The following is a 16,618-nucleotide window of genomic DNA, read 5'->3' as shown; positions in this document are numbered from 1 at the left end:
GGGGTTGTGTCACAACAGTGTGGTTTCAGCTAATTCAATGAGCTGTAATGGTCCGCCGAGAATATTTGAAAATGTTTTAATAATCAAGACGAAGAAGCACGGTGGACCAGGTCGGTTTGACAATTGGATTACCTTTGGTCGTCAAAAAGCCGTAATTGACACACAATTATTAATTCAGATATAACAACTTTCTTCTTCTGATTGTGAAATTAAAAATTCTTGGTTAAGCAAAAATTAGTTGGACTTGGACAGTGTGTTAGTAGTAGTATACTTATTGTAACCTCAGAATTGGGTAAGTTGACTTGTGCCCATGTGGCCGACTTGCGTCACCGACGCGCAGGTAGGTGAGTTTGTGGAGCTCATCTATTTCAGGGATAGTGCTAATTTTTCACATCATTGAGGCTTGATGTTCCCATTACAATTAGTCTGATAACCACATCTTCAACTTTTATAATCTATATATAGTCAAATCTCATGGGGCATGAGCTTTATCCGAACTAATAAACTTGGTTATATTCGTTATCAGTTTGTTATGCAGTCATCCATAAAATTCTATGCATTAGTGCAAATCTTAATGTTTTGGGTGTTTATTCTTAAAGGGAAAATGAGTATCAAACCCTCATGTGTACCCTAATATATAGGTAGATTTCTAATGTAACGTTTTAAAATTTGACATACTTAGTCTCTCTATCTATCTTTTTTTTAAAGGGTTTTTTTTTTTTAATTATTTGGGGATATAAGAGATAATGTTGTATGTCATTTGTTTTTCTAAGTCCTAAGGGATGGTGAAATTATTTTTGAAATGAGCAAGGAAGTAGCTACACGCATGACTTGATGTGGCAGCTTAAAATGAAAGATTTGTGCGTTCATTCCAAGGGGATTGGTGGCATCACCCCCCTTAACTCTAAGGTGGAGGATTAGAGGCCTTCTAATAGTTATGAGAGTTATTTTCTTTGATTTTCTATGTTGGTATTCAGTTATGTACTTTAGATTTTGATTATGCGTATATTTCTATAGGCTTTGCTATTTGTAAATTGAGTAGTATGTAATATTTTTTCAAAAAAGTTGACTGTCGTTCCTAATAGAGATATTTGGACAAAAAAATTAGACAGCAACAAAAAATAATTATAAACCTAGCTGAGTTTACACACGTCTTGTATTGAGACTTGAGAGCTACTGTAGCTTTAGCTGTTGTGAGCCCCCACAGCCTATATGCTTGGTTATTCAAACCAAATGAAGCTTTAATTTATAACAAAGTAACCTTCTGTAGTCAGGATTATATTATTATGTCACTATCTTCTTCCCCCTGTGTCCGTTTATAATTTTATTTCCTAATATGGTAATAAGGTCGGGATGAATGATAAAAAGAGCCATAAATGCATTCTCCATGCTAAGTACTTGCGTTATTGGTGCAAAAGTTATGTTATAGATTTTCGGGTTAAATACTCAGCCCATAATAAGTTTACGTTTTTCTTTTTAAATATGAACATACTTGAATTAATCAGAATTTTAAATAGAATTAAATATCTAATTTGAATAATGTATCTTTTTTTTTTTGTACGAATCTCTTATAATAAGTATTAAGTTATTTATTTTTTAAACTTGAAAAGTTCGAAAACCAAATACTTTTATATTTGTACCTTACAAATTTTAAATGTTAAATAAGTAATAAATATCTCATCGAACTTCTTATTTATCATAACCTAATTCATGTAAAAGCGGACATCACACTTTAATATTGTAAATTAGAATATATTAATCAATTATATTGTAGTTTATAATGTATTACATGAAAAATATTTATAAAAAGTTGTAAAGATAAATAATACTAATTTGAAGAATATAAAAAGATAAATATAATAATAATCATTTACTTCATTATTGTAAGTTATAGAGATGAACAATAATGCTAATTAGTAAATTTTATTTAGATCAAGATGAGAATAAATTAATTGGATATGAATGTTTTAGAAAATACCGTTATCAAAATTTTTTAGATTAAGTAAAAAGTGAAAAAACTAACTTAATAAATTAATAATTAAAATTTTAAAATAAGTTAATAATATGTGTAATAAATATAGTTTTAAATAATAATTTTGGCAAAATCAATAAAGATGTAGAAAATTTTTCATCAAACAAATATAAAATCAAATTAACTTAATTTTTAAATTACAATATTTAGTGTTTATTAAATATTTTAGTGCAATTTGAATTCTAAATAGGTGTTTCATAACTCAAGTGACTGAAATAAAATCAATTAAGTCGTTAAGTTAAAAACAAGCACGTCAGATTTGGATGTTTCTGAATGGATAGGCCTCGCTTCAGCCTCACCCACCCGAATTCTTTGACAAGAAGTCAAGAATAAGTTAGCATCTACAGACTTATGTATTTTCGCTTTGTGGGCTTTAATGAATAGTTGGGCTTGTTAACTTTTGCTAACGTGCCGAAATTATCTTGGGTTGGTTTAGCCCAACAAACAACGCGCTCAGTTGCCAGGCCTCCAAGTATGATGTCAATTGCACGGCGAAGATGTGTGCTAGTTCATTTAACTAATAAAATCAACTAAAATGACACACAGAATTTTAAAATGTAACCAACCATAGTTCAGCGTTAACCGTATGCTTTTTGCACACTACAATACTACAATTATAACGAAAGCGCTGCTTTAAGGACGGGGGATTTTTGTACTTTCTTCTTGCTCCGAATGAACGGATATAAAGCAAAAAAGATTTGGTTAACTTGAGTCAACTTTCAAACTCCAGCTGAACTCAATTCTGATGAGAAGTAGAATCCGTACGGCGATGTGTACGAGCAAGATCAAGCCAGACACGCGCGCAGTAAGAACTTCGTACATCAGGTCAGTCGTAGCTCTAATGTTCAATCTTTGCCAAATGCCCAGTTGTTTCATACAATCAAACTCTCTTCTAATTCAAGTTTCTGATTCCAATTTATTTCTGTATTTAGGTATCCTCTGTAGCACAAAGAATTGGGCTTACTTTAAAAAACATGAAAGCAACTTCCATTTTCTTGTTGGCTTTCTTCCTAGTACTGCTTGTTAATGGTTCCTCTGCTGCTGATAAGGTAAATCTTGAAGCAAAAGTAACTTATTTTAAATTCATTACATTGATAATTAAATCAATAGAGTTTGTAACTGTACATATTCTTTTGTAGACAAATTTCAGTGCAAGTTCTGGATTAGATCCGAATTTAAATGGCTCTAGAAGTTCAAATGACACAACCGGTGGGTCAAATTTAGTAACAAATTCTTCTCAAACGAAAAATGTGAATGGGAACAGAGGAGATCAAGTGAACAAATCAGTTGAGGGAACTGATGATAAGAATCGTGTAGATAAAAACAATACATTTCATCCACTGGGTTCAAAAAATGCTAAAAATGTTCAAAAGGGTAATTCGGTTCCAAAAGGTCAAAAGGAGTTGAGTGACAGAAAGGATAATTTGAGTGATGAGGTGAAATCGAAGGATGCTTCCAAAGAAGGGGATCCTGATGAAGATTCAGGCAAATCAAGGAAGGAGGGAACTCGGGTTGAAGAATGTCATTCTTCTAATAAGTGCATGGATGAGAAAATGCAGTTTGTTGCTTGTTTGAGAGTTCCAGGAAACGGTAAGCATTCGCTTCAATTAGATGCATTCTACTTTTAACAATTTATAGCTAATTGTTTCAAGTATTATTGCCTTTTTGATGTGATCTGCTATTATGGTAAAAAATTTATGCGCATGAAGTAGGCTTGATGAACTATATCTTGATTTATTTACTCTTCTGCTAAAATTCTATTTGTCTAGAATTTTTGTTTATTGAGAAATGTTTTTAATGAGTGTTAGTAGTAATTATTTGTAGTTAAATTGAAGAATATCTTCTTAAATAATAAGTGCAGGTTGAATTCAAAGCTTGTGAAATTTACATTCTTGTCATACTAGTTCATGAACTTTTATGTTAGTAGTGCATTCTAAGAGGGTTGCTTCTGCTTGAAAGAGGGGCTTTGCAACAATGTATTGTCCATCCGTAGTTTGATAATTGTTTTCCTCTATATATTATTGTGATTTGGTTCGTATTTGAGTTCCCATTGCAATTTTCCAGACTCTCCAGATCTATCACTTTTAATTCAGAATAAAGTTAAGGGCCCACTCACTGTTAGAATTTCTGCTCCTGATTATGTTCGACTAGAGAAAACAAAAGTTCAACTGCGAGAGAACGAAGGCAATGAGGTATTTGTAAACAAAAGCTCATGGTTATTTGAAAACATCTCAGAAGTGGTTGTATTTGAGAATTCACTAGTCTCATTGTTTGTTCATCTTACTTGCTATTATCTGGACTAAGAGTGCGTTTGGGAGTGATGTGAGACAGCTGGCTGCCAAAGCCCAGCTTCCAAGGTGTTTGGTTATACCTTACAGCTGGACTTTGACAGCTTAGCTGTTTAAAAACTAAGGCTTTTACTCTGCATCAATGGCTTTTATTCCACAGCAGCTGCAGCTTAAAAGTTACAACACCTCACTCTTAAACGCACCATAATATTCCGATTCAACAATTTTTCCTTTTCCTACTGCATACTGGCATTGTAAAACTAAAAATTTCAATGAAGTTTGTAGCTTAATTTAGCTTCTAATCCTATTAACAAGTTTCGTCACCATTCTCTGAAACTTTTGAATAGGAAACATGGAAGGTACAGGGATGACCAGGTCTGTTTGAAAATCTTTTATGAAGGGAAAGAACGGCAATTAAACTTAAAATTTGTATGCATTTGATTTTAAAACATTCTATGTTTGTTTTTGTATCTCTGAAGTGAGGGACAGTAAATCGGGTTGGGAATCTGGAGCAGGTGTTGTCACCTGCCAGTGGATGCGACAAAAGGAAATGAAATGAGCATCGTTTGGTGGATTTGAGATGTTCTAGATTTCCTGTGAATATTAATCACCTGCTTGGGCTATTTTAACTTAGAATTTTGACACAGATTTTGAACCATTGATTCCTTGCAATTGGTGGTGGATGATTAGACATCATTAAATGCTGCTCTTAACTTTGAAAATCTACCATTGCATATGGTCAATGGCTCAAAATTTGTGTTGAATTTTGAAGTAAAAAATTTTAGTTAAAATAGCCTAACCCATACCAAAACTTAGAATGAAAATTTCACTGTGATTTATGAGATGTTTGCATCTTTAATGCAAGTAGTTCTTTGTTATAAATCTTAGTTGCTGTCATTCGTTGGTCAAAGTTAAATAAGAGTTGACCTGCGATTATGCCCATTTTATTATTTTTCTTGTAGTAAACATCATTCCTAGAAAGCATGGTAGAAATGCAGTGCAAAGAGTGGACAGTGATTTTGATGTTTGTTATTATGCAGCTTAGGGTTTCTATCAGAAGGAAAGGAACTGTCAATTTGATCACTATAAAGGCTGGAAATGGAAATTGCAGACTTGATTTCAAGGATTTAATGGCACATAATTCTGGAGAAGACTTCGATAACTCTCTTAAATCCACATACTTCAAATTCTTGTCTAAAAAACCTACCGTCCCAGTCATAACCTTCGCAGCACTACTCATACTGGCATCAGGTTGTTTGTGTGTCAGCTTGCGGTGTAGGCAACTTTCCAGTGGCAAATCTAAATATCAAAGACTGGATATGGAGGTGCCTGTTGCCAGCCTGGGAAATTCAGAATCGGATAATAATCATGGATGGGATAACAGTTGGGATGATAATTGGGACGATGAGGAGGCACCGAAGACACCGTCACTACCAGTTACTCCAAGCCTCTCGTCTAAAGGCCTTGCCTCAAGGCGGTTGAGCAAGGAGGGCTGGAAGGATTAAAAACCTCAGAAAAAGACAGGGAGTAGCCTAATGATTCATTCCTTATCCAGTCAGAGGTGGGTTAAATATTTTTGTCCTGGGGACAACTTCTAGTATGTCAGAATGTGTATGAGTGCGTTACAAAGATTGCCTGGAATTGTGCTATATACAAGCAATTGAATATAGCTGAAATTCATTGGTTTGTTAATTGCTGTCTTCTGTTTGTTTTGGCTACGATGCAGATTGCAGAAAATGGAAGAGGTTTGCTCATATGCTGCGTAAGCACCTAGTGAAACTGAAGAGCACCGTCTGAACTACAGAATGTTTTTTGATAAAATTATGGGCTTGATAGTGCATTATGGGAATGTGATACATATTGTATGCCTCATGTCAATTGTCATGTCTAAGCTTTGTATTTTGTACCAAATCAATCAGTCTCTGAGAATAAAATACCTGCAAAAATCAAAATTGAATTTGCATTTGCGAGTGCTTAACAGTTTGCGAACACTGGAGTTCACTTCATTAGCTCACACTAGGAACTTTGTTGTTTTAATTTAATTGTAAATATTAAACCACAGCATTAAATATTAAGGGTGATGCTATTTGAATTCAAAATAATACTGTCTAAAACTCACTTAATAGAAAATTATAGCCCTAAAATACTCACAAGAAAATTTACTATGAAGGACAATCATTAAAATTGAATAAAAGATTTCACTCTCAACGTCCATTTAATATCTTTATCTTGAAACCTTTTTTTTTCATTAATAATCAAATATATCGCAGGATTAATAGTTGTAGTCATATATTACATAATTAAATTGAAGTTAGTATTTGTTAAGATTGTTTAGATTTCTACTGGTTAGCTAGACTTAGCATGTCTATGTTAAAAAATTAAAGACCGCCAATCGTACTTCTTATGGTGCGTTTACTAATCAGTAATCGGAATGAGAAATGAAAATTAAAATAAATCGTTTACTTTAACTGTGAGAATCAAAATGAATTGTTATAAGTTAGTAAACTGACCTTAATTGATTATTGTCATTATTTAGATAAAGGAATATTAGATGACACAAGTAATTAATAAATATTCATTTACTATTAAATTAATAATTTATTAATTTATTGATAAATAAATAACTTCGTTAAAATACTATTTTTTCTTAGTCCCAACAATATTATTTTGTAAAGATTTTACTGTAATTTACATATATCTTATTGATAAATTAAATATTGAATATTTGATTAATCAGAATAATTTTAGTTTTATGTTAAATTCCCAAATATTGCATGCCTTTCTCGTTCCCAATGGACCCAGAGATTTGCACTTTGGGTAAAATAAGGTACCTCCCTAGTCCCTACTGAGAAAAAAGAACAATGTTATTTGAGCATCACATTCATAGATACATAATTACACATGATAAACACAATTAGGACACTTGTCCGTGAAGATAAAATTAAAAGCTAAGTGAGTTTGTATTGTTATGAATTTTTTTTTGTCTTTAATGATCATATATAACTTTGTGTGCATTGTCATGTGCAAATAGTATTACCCAAAAAAGGAAGAAGACAAGAATAAAATAATTAAATGTTGCGAAAAGCTTTTGCCTTATGCACCAAAAAGAGAAAGAATTCTTTTTTTGAAAATAGTAATTTAAGTACAAAAATAAGAAATATACATTCCAATGTGAATAAAAAATTAACAATAAGATATTTTTCTTGTTATTTTTAAAACATTTTTCTTGGGGTAGGTAAATAACCCAACCCCATCTCAAAAGCGAAAGAATGCTGTAATTAATCAAGTGAGATTTTTGGCTTACTCAATTGAATTGTGATTGGATAAGGTTCCTAATTGAATCCGAAAATTTGATTGGGTTTATACAATTTTAAAAAGTACTTTAGATATATTAAGGGCAGGTAAATAACCCAATCCGACCCGATAGTAGTAGTTTATTTTAATTTTTATTCATTTAATTTCGTAGTAGTAATTTTAATTTTTTTAATTAAAAATTGATTAAAAAAAAGACTAAAATGAGATAGTTACATTAAAACAATTTTCTAATAACTAATATTATTTGTAAGAAAAAAATGCTCAAAATTACCCCAATACAAATATTATCTAAATCCATCCTAATTGAATTTCAAATCGAACCCGATGGATCTACATATAATCACAATCCGATCTAATTTGAACTCTATTTGAATATTTGATATGTTCAAAACTATATTCGAATCAGATTACAAGTTCAAATTACCTTTTTTTCTTTTCTTTTTTTTTTTCAACCTAAAGCCCAATTGACTTGATCCAAATCCGATCCAAACTAAAATTTACCCGCTCCTAGTTTTACTATAATAAATATATATTTTATATTCCTAAAATAAATTATCAATTAAATGTTTCATTTATCCTATTGTTTTTGTGTCAATAAAGTTTTTTAGTATTATAAAAAATAATAGGTAAATCGTATATATGTTGATTTCAATAGGTGAAAAATTGATAATCTATGATCATAGTTTATTGAGGTGAGCTATAATGCCCAGTTGAAATTTAGGATTGATCACTGCATATTAAAAATAATTTATCTTTATTTTATATCACGGAGAAATTTGTTGAACTTTCGTATATTTAATTGATTTTTGTTATATTTTTATTTATTTATTGTAAACGAAACAAATTGCAAACATTATGTCTCGTATATACCTGATCATCACGTCCCCTTCACCAATTCTATTATTCATTCATCAAACTTATTTATAAATATTTTTCTATTTTGAAGCATACAGCCAATAAAACGGTGGTTAATAGCATGTGAGGAGTAACGTCATTCGCCACCACGTAGCCTCTATCAATTGGACCACCTTGGCGAAGCACGTGCCTTTCAGTGCTGCGTTTTCAAGCGTAAGAACCATCACGTGGTGGGCCCTGTTGGAGTGTCAGATTGCACGTGCACTCACATGGCCGGTACTTGATGCCTCTCCTCACCGTGACACATGTCTTTATGACTCCGGAATTCCAGGGCCACAAGAATCACCGTTAATTGCGATTTGAGCTTCGGCGAATTGCTTTCTGGGTCCCATTCAACGTGATTTGCGGAGGCTTTCGACGGCTCAGATCTGCAGTGCATAACATTCTTTTCTTATTCTCGAGTTCATTTTGTCGGTTTGCCGTAACAAATCTCTTCTTCCGTTTAAGTGAATAAGATCTTAGCATTATTAAGTTTTTAATAATTTTTTAGGCTTTAGCTAAGTTACGTTAAACACGTAATTTACGCCAGATACAGCAATAGTATTAGTGATGGGACTTGTCATTGTTGCTGTGACTGGCGTAAGTTACGTTTAACGTAACTTAGCCGGCTCCAATTTTTTATCATATGTCTTTTAGAGATAATGTATGAATAAAATTTAATTTTTTTATTAACAACTAATCAGTGATTAAATTATTTACTCATGATATGATCAGATCAAAAAAGAATCTTAATCATTGTTTAAGATGTCCGACGACTTTCTTTTGCTGCCACGTGTACCACATCTTCGAAGTCTACCCCTTCTTGTATTTTCCATAAATATTTTAACTAAAACACTTTGGAATGCCTCTGATCTAATTTATCTGATAGAGGGAAATAATAACATAAATTTTTATTTAACATAATGTGAACTCTAATAATGTTATATTAATTAATCATCACTTCAATTGCAATGTAAATTTTATATTCCAATATTGTAATAAGTGTAGTATTATTAAAAAAAAAAGTCAGTAAAAATGAGTTTTTTTATGTGCCAAATTGACAACACGTCATTTTTTCCTTTTATTATAGAAAAATGAAATATTGGTGCCCAAATATTTATAATAAAAGAACGTTCACTGTGCATGTTCTTTTTGCAATAATCTTAGACAAATAATATTCATTCGTGGAGCTTAAAAAATACTTTGAATCAAGATAACACAACAAATAAGCTCTTAAATTGATTGGGGCCCAAAATATCAATTTGCAGAATTGCAGTTGGTACTGTCAATCCTCAAATTTGATTTTTGAATCTGGAACTGATCACTTCAAATTATTCGCATCTACCGAGATCAAAAAAGTACATTTACTTCAAATCAATTTCTCTATCTAAATCTAAAATAGCTCATCCTATATTTTTTTTCCGTGGTTAAATCGAAAATTTTATTTTTTTGATGGTCGTTTTTTAATTTTTAATTATTTTCTTATTTTCCTTTTATCTTCATTTTTTAAATATTATATTTGGTCAATTTATTTTATTTTTCTTATTTACATTAGAAGAATCTTATTATAAAATAATATTTTGATTTTGTCTATTTTGATAATTTCACGATATTTAAGTTAGTATAAAAGGGGCACAAAATACTAGTGTTATTCATTCAAACTTTTTAAATAAAATTTTCACTATTCAGAATTTAAATTTCTCTTATCTACCAATTTTTTTACATTTCCTCTTCATCGTACATTCATTTTCGTTCCTAAACAAATACAAATTTTGGGACATTGTGTTCATATTGTGGGGGTCTATGAAACCATGTACAAGTAGGATGTCTTTAAAACTTTTTTTGACCTAATAACCGGTGATGTAGTCCGCTTTAGCTATTACTAATGGAATATGAAATAAATGAATTAAGAGAATATAAATCATAAAGCATGTAAAAAGGAATTATGAATGGAAATATTGATGGATGAATTAAAGTTTATTTATTTATTATTTTTTAACTCATTGCTAGTGAGTAATTCGTTTTAAATTTTAAAGAATACGAGCATTCACATGTAATAATTTTTCATGTCTCTAAATATATTTGTAATTATATGATGTCTTTTGTTTGCCAGAAATGAGCAAATCTTTAAAGTAAGGGTCGATCACGGTTCATGCATAATGGATGGTAGGGCAATGAAAAAGTAGCAAAATTAAAGAACTACAAATGAAGCAATACGGATCGTCTTTGAGGTTTTTTCATTGATTAATTTGTTTGAATTCAAATTTTACCTGTCGTTCAGATGGCCAAAACAAAAATCGTTATCACTGAAAAGAGTTAGCAAATAATAAAAATCTGTACGGTGCAAGTGACATTAGCCATTGACAAACATGAAAATGACACAAAGGGTTAAATGATTTCGAGTTGATTCAATCTAAACTCATGCATTTGTTTCATGTGTTGACTGGCGCATCAAGTTAAATTAAAGGCTTAACATAAATATATACCCTAAATTATTATTTTTTAATATTGATTACACATTAGATTATTGCATTATATAAATATTTATAGTTGTTATTACAATAGATCATTACACTGATATTTACAATCATATATATAACTAAAACTTACATTATTACATTAAATTTACAACTGTTATTATAACAGATTATTACACTAATATTTACAATCAAATATGAAGTATATATCCAGTCAAATAACCCTCACAGACGAGAATGTCTCTACTCCACTCGCTTTTCACAAGAAAAAAAGACTTATAAATCAACTTCACACAATTATAATTAATTGTGGGAGGTTGAGTCCATGGGAACTCAAACCACTACCCTTATAGTTATGCTTAATTTTGAGGGTAGTGATTCATCAATCAGTCCACCATATATCCTAAATAAAAAACATAATGATTGGAATCCTTTTTTTTTTTTGTTTTTCAAAATACAATAACAACTATAATGGTGGTTTATGATTGTGACTATTGACCATATTAGCTAGTTGAAGATATATATTGACATCCTAGGCCCTTTCTCAACATGTCATATTAGAACTAAATCTTAATATTTGGAATATGATGGTGGAACAGTTTAAATATTTCAGACGAAGGGATTGAGTTCGACAGCTTTTTCATCAAAGGAATTATTGAATTATGTCGTTAATGACGAGGTAAAGAGAGCGACTTAAATTTATATAAGTATGATAAGTCCTTATGCCCGGTGAGTTCATCTTTTTGTCAATTGTCTTTTAACTTTTAGTAATTTTGTAATTAGTTTATTAAGCGCTTGTTCTGCTAATGGGAGTACAGCCAACAAAGATCACAATTCTTACAGAAGTAGCTTGCTTTTGCAAAATTGTAGCCAATTAAATTATAATCCAATGGAAAATTAAGAAAATGAATAATATTTTTTTCCTATGTAAAAGTATTGCAATAATGAAGCATCTATTTGATATTTTGTATGTATACATATAAATACATGCATGCATGTATGTATGTATAGACACACACATATATCACATATAATAATTTTTTAATTTGAAATTTTAAAATATAGGTAAGTCTAAAAATTTTTAAAACCACACAGTTTTAAAGTATTATGAAATTAAAATATTATTTAAATCATAAGATTTTAAAATTTTTACGTATTTTTACGTATTTTAAAATTCTAAATTGAAAATTTTCATATCATCTGTGTGTGTGTGTGTCTCTCTCTCTATATATATATATAATATGAATCACTGTGGTAGTGGACGCATTAAAAATGAAAAAAAGGGAAAAGGAAAAACACACTTTTGCCCCTCGTGAAGGCTACAAGCTGTCAATTTTTGAAATAACAAATCAAAGTCGTCCATTGAGATTTGAAAAAAAAAAAAGAAAAGGATCTGGCCCACCATCACCACACTTCGGTTTCTCCGTGATTGAATCACCTTAATGCCTTGATTTGCGCCTTCAAAATGCACACATTATGGACAAGGGTTTACAGATGTGCTGGGTATTTATTGAATATTGAATTAATAATTATTAGATAAAAAATAAAAAATAAATTTTGACTATTAATTTTTTACTTAATAAAAAATAAATTCAGTATTGAATCTCAATCCATACATTATTTATATGCACCAAATACTAATTACGGTACTTAATCAATCATGCCCTGTGCTTTTACCATAATTCAGTACGTTTTAAAATGTACATTTAATTATTTAAAATTGTAAAGGAAGATACAAATTGAGAATTACTAATGTCTTTCAAGGACTTTTGAGGGGACCAACGTGGGGCCAAGAAAATGTTATCGACCTATGTGGTGGAAACATTTGTTTGGTTTCAGGTCCTTACAGTTTCGGAGGGATAGGGAGGAGAAGGGGTCGCTTCAGAGCATTGAAGCTTCTCCATTTCTATCAATTTCAATGGGTTCAATAAGGGAACATGCATATTATATCGTTTGAGTTTGAGATCTGTTTAATTTAGTTAGGGTCATGTGCTTTCGCAAAAGTTTTATTTATTTGCACGTGTGATGATGGGCTCAAAAGTCAATTTCTTCGTTCTAAATTTCTAATTGGAAAAATATCCACCGTCCACCTATTTTTTACACCTTTTTCAAAAATACACAATTCCTTTATTTTTTTAGCTGGAATCCACCTAAAATTACATTTTTTTTCACTTTTCCACTTCCGTTTGGAATCCGTTAAGAAAACTAACGGAAACTTAATAAAATGATTATTTTACCTCCAAAACGAAAATTACAATTTCACCTTAAAAAATACCAAAAATAATAAGATTTAATGATGAATATCATTATTGGTACTTTAATGAAGTACAAAAAAATCTTAACTACTAGAGATTATAACTCAATTAATAATAAAACTCTACTTATCTTAAATTCAATTGATGATTTGTGAGATTGGGCTATTTTTAATACTACTGTTATAATTTAGCATTCTAATTACAGATATATTAAAAAAAAACATACATTTGATGGTTATGGAATTAATTTATTTATTGACCGATGGGGAAAATAATTAGATTTAATCTAATTATTTTTTGTAATTTTTAAGGTGAAATTGTAATTTTCATTTTGGGGGTAAAATGGTCATTTTTTAAAGTTTCCGTTAGTTTTCTTAACGGATTCCAAACGGAAGTGGAAAAGTGAAAAAAAATATAACTTTTGGTGGATTTCAGCCAAAAAATGAAGGAATTGTGTATTTTTAAAAAATGTGTAAAAAATAGGTGGACGGTGGATATTTTCCCTTTCTAATTTGCAACGCATGGAGAGCACTGAGCAATTCACACTTTTTGGTTGGAGCGGCCGCAGGAGTCCTATGGGCAGGCTATAGCCTAATGTAACCACGCGCTAATGGCCTTAACAAATGAAAAAGTAAAGGGTCCCCTCACTCCTGTCCCCGTGCATGCGGGTTTTAGTTACATGCCTAAACCTGTTGCCTATGGACCTGTGGTATGATTATGCAGAGTCCGCTGGCAATTAGCTAGCGCCTAGCCTTTTAAAAAATGATCATTTGAAATTCGACGTATGATCATACAAGAACAAAATAACACTTGCAAGAAAACAAATGACGAGCCTTTATCGAAGGATTCACTAGATTTGCACACAAAATCTTCACTAACCTAGCCTTTTGATACAATATGTGAGAAGCACGTTTCTGTGGATTCACAACCGCACGAACAAATTAAAGATTTAGAAGAATGACGACGATGAAGGCAAAGATCGATAAAAGATAAAGAAATAAAGTTTTTTTAAAATAATTAAAATGTTATTAACTAGTTTAAATGAACAAAATTAGGATTTTAGGTTCTTTTATACCAATTTTAAGTATCGCGAATATATCAAAACAAACAAATTTGAAATATTATTTTATAATAAAATTATCTTAGTTAAAATTAGCATAATAAAGCAAATGACACCCAAAATTAAATTTTTGAAAGTTATAGAATATCTTAAAATGACAAAACAGACAAAGTGGTCATTTGATTCGTCTCCTTACAAAATTCGAAACATTATATTTTACACTTAAACGATACCTAAAGCTCGAGTTATGACTCCTTAAAAAAATACTATGCTTATCCCATGCACTATCCTGCATCAAAAAATATTGTAAGTCATAAGCCACAACCATGCAGGCAAAATAAAAGCTTTTTATCTTGTATTCCATTCACATTTCTGATTAATTATGGTCGCATCTTCCCGTGAAGGATTAGCATCTCTGCTTTATAGATTTTTAAGCCATGAAGGATGTTAGATCTTCTAAAGGAGTCAGAGAGAGATCCTTGCTAAAAAGATATGAAACACATTTTATCTCTAAACTACACGTTCCTAATTCCCAATTACTCTCACTTCCAAATATCCCTTGTTTCACTTGAGCATGTTCTGCTGAGTTGTAAATTGTCAGTGCTCTTCCACTAATATATGTTAACTTTGCACTAAGAGACTTAATTTAGCTTCATTGCCAAGTAAAAAGAAAAAAAAATGAAGAAAAATATTTTCAAACAGATTCAAATTTCAAATCTGTTCCCAAATTACAAGATATTCCCCATTTATTATTAATGGTAAAGCAACTAACACTGAAAGTTCAAGGCTACAATGTCAGCGGCTAATGTACTTAAAACACTTACCATATGAGACCCGCAAGTTGAAAAATCTAACTAATACTAACAAATTTGGCAGCGGCGCCGCTACGTGCACATATATTTAGTTAGGGAAGCAGCTGTTTTGAGTGCAAATTAATCTAACTTTAACAGCTAATTTAGCCAAATAATGAAATTTGATTTCTTGACCGACACCAAACCAGTTAGCTTCCGTAGTAGATCCATTACAAATGTGAACCGACTTTGGTTTGAATTTGAATATCTCTATGCCTTTTTAAGGGTACTCTTTTTCTTTTCTTTTCTTTTTTCTCCCTTGATTTTCCGTGATCTAGTGGGAATGCCACCGGATTTCAAAGGGAACCAAACCCATAATAAAGTAAAAGAAGGAAAGTTGGCATGAATTTAGGGGACAGCGTTAAGGTCACAACCAACAGCAATTGCTCCACTTATGGAAAGTAAGGAATACTTTAATAATAATATTAGGATGTAAATATTTAAATTTTAATGTTACGTGTCACTTATTTATTAGATAATATATTTTATAATTTATAAATTACTTAACTACTTATCATGTAATAAATAAATATCACATCAATTGATATCTAATTTTAAAATTTAAATATCGAGATATTTAACATTACTCACATTTTAAACTTTCTCATTGGTGGGCTATTTAAAGTCTCATTTTGCAAGAATGCACCTACCACATTTTCATTATGGTTCAATTATTTTGTTGCATTGTCACTCGAGTAGTAGTAGTCTATGTGGCCACACGCGCAACAACGTCGAAGATTTTGGGCGCGATTTCCCTTCTGTGATTCCAAAAAATTTCCTCCAATTGTGGTTAAAAAAATTATATATGTATATATATATATATATATATACTCAAATTATATTCAGCGCCATAATAAAAATAATACAAACTTGATCTAATTAATAAATAAGTGGTCCTATTAGCGGTGTACATTTATGCCCAATGGCTGAAGTAGTAGGACGACAATGTAAGCGCAATATTTTGGTAATTTACCGGCGAACATAGGTTTTGTCTGATAATGTTAGAATGTGGGGCCGTCAAAGTAACCCCCGACAGCCGGTGGCTGCAGTGGTGGGAAGTGCTGCCATGGCCGTAACAAAACCGGAGCTATCCGGTCGTTGCGGAGCTTTGTCTTTTTGACTTGCAATACGTGTCAAGATCCTTGTTTTCCTTTATCGAGATTATAAATTTTGTTTTAATTTTTATTTATTTTTTCGGCGGAAACCGTTGATTGCGGTTGGGAATAAAGCGCTCTGACATGGACCTCTCTTTTTGACCACAGCTTACTTTGTCTTTTTCTCCCTCTCTCTCTCTCTCTCTCTTTTTATATAAATAAATATAGCTTAATTAGACATTATTTCGTGGATATTACAAAAATACTATTTTAATATGACGTTTAAGAGTAAATAACCGTATGTCCAAGTTTCACCGGATACTGTCGGTGGACTTTTTAGTAATAATAATTT

General features: G+C 31.2%; 1 protein-coding gene across 2 annotated transcripts; it reads left to right on the top strand.

The window, feature by feature from the left end:
• Positions 1-2,597: 2,597 nt before the first annotated feature.
• Positions 2,598-6,277, top strand: LOC18048124. Of its 2 annotated transcripts, XR_002906748.1 has the most exons (6): positions 2,598-2,857; positions 2,965-3,081; positions 3,172-3,622; positions 4,097-4,224; positions 5,361-5,881; positions 6,047-6,277. XR_002906748.1 is itself a non-coding variant. In XM_006439297.2 (5 exons), the coding sequence occupies exons 2-5, from the start codon at positions 3,007-3,009 to the stop codon at positions 5,823-5,825; spliced, it is 1,119 nt and encodes a 372-aa protein (XP_006439360.1). In that variant the 5' UTR covers positions 2,598-2,857; positions 2,965-3,006; the 3' UTR covers positions 5,826-6,277. The 2 variants fall into 2 exon arrangements, 1 of the variants encoding a protein (XP_006439360.1); XM_006439297.2 differs by having other exon boundaries at positions 5,361-6,277.
• Positions 6,278-16,618: the final 10,341 nt, after the last annotated feature.

This window comes from Citrus clementina, unplaced genomic scaffold (assembly GCF_000493195.1).
Source record: "Citrus clementina cultivar Clemenules unplaced genomic scaffold, Citrus_clementina_v1.0 scaffold_3, whole genome shotgun sequence".
Taxonomy (NCBI): Eukaryota; Viridiplantae; Streptophyta; class Magnoliopsida; order Sapindales; family Rutaceae; genus Citrus; species Citrus x clementina.
Note: the sequence above shows the minus strand (reverse complement) of the source record. Positions and strands in the feature narration are given on the sequence as shown.

Excerpts from the sequence above, each read along its gene's own strand:
- LOC18048124 (XM_006439297.2), top strand. The coding sequence starts at position 3,007 with ATGAAAGCAACTTCCATTTTCTTGTTGGCTTTCTTCCTAGTACTGCTT. Across the intron at positions 3,082-3,171 it reads GTTCCTCTGCTGCTGATAAG|ACAAATTTCAGTGCAAGTTC; the intron begins GTAAATCTTGAA and ends ATTCTTTTGTAG. Across the intron at positions 3,623-4,096 it reads TTTGAGAGTTCCAGGAAACG|ACTCTCCAGATCTATCACTT; the intron begins GTAAGCATTCGC and ends GCAATTTTCCAG.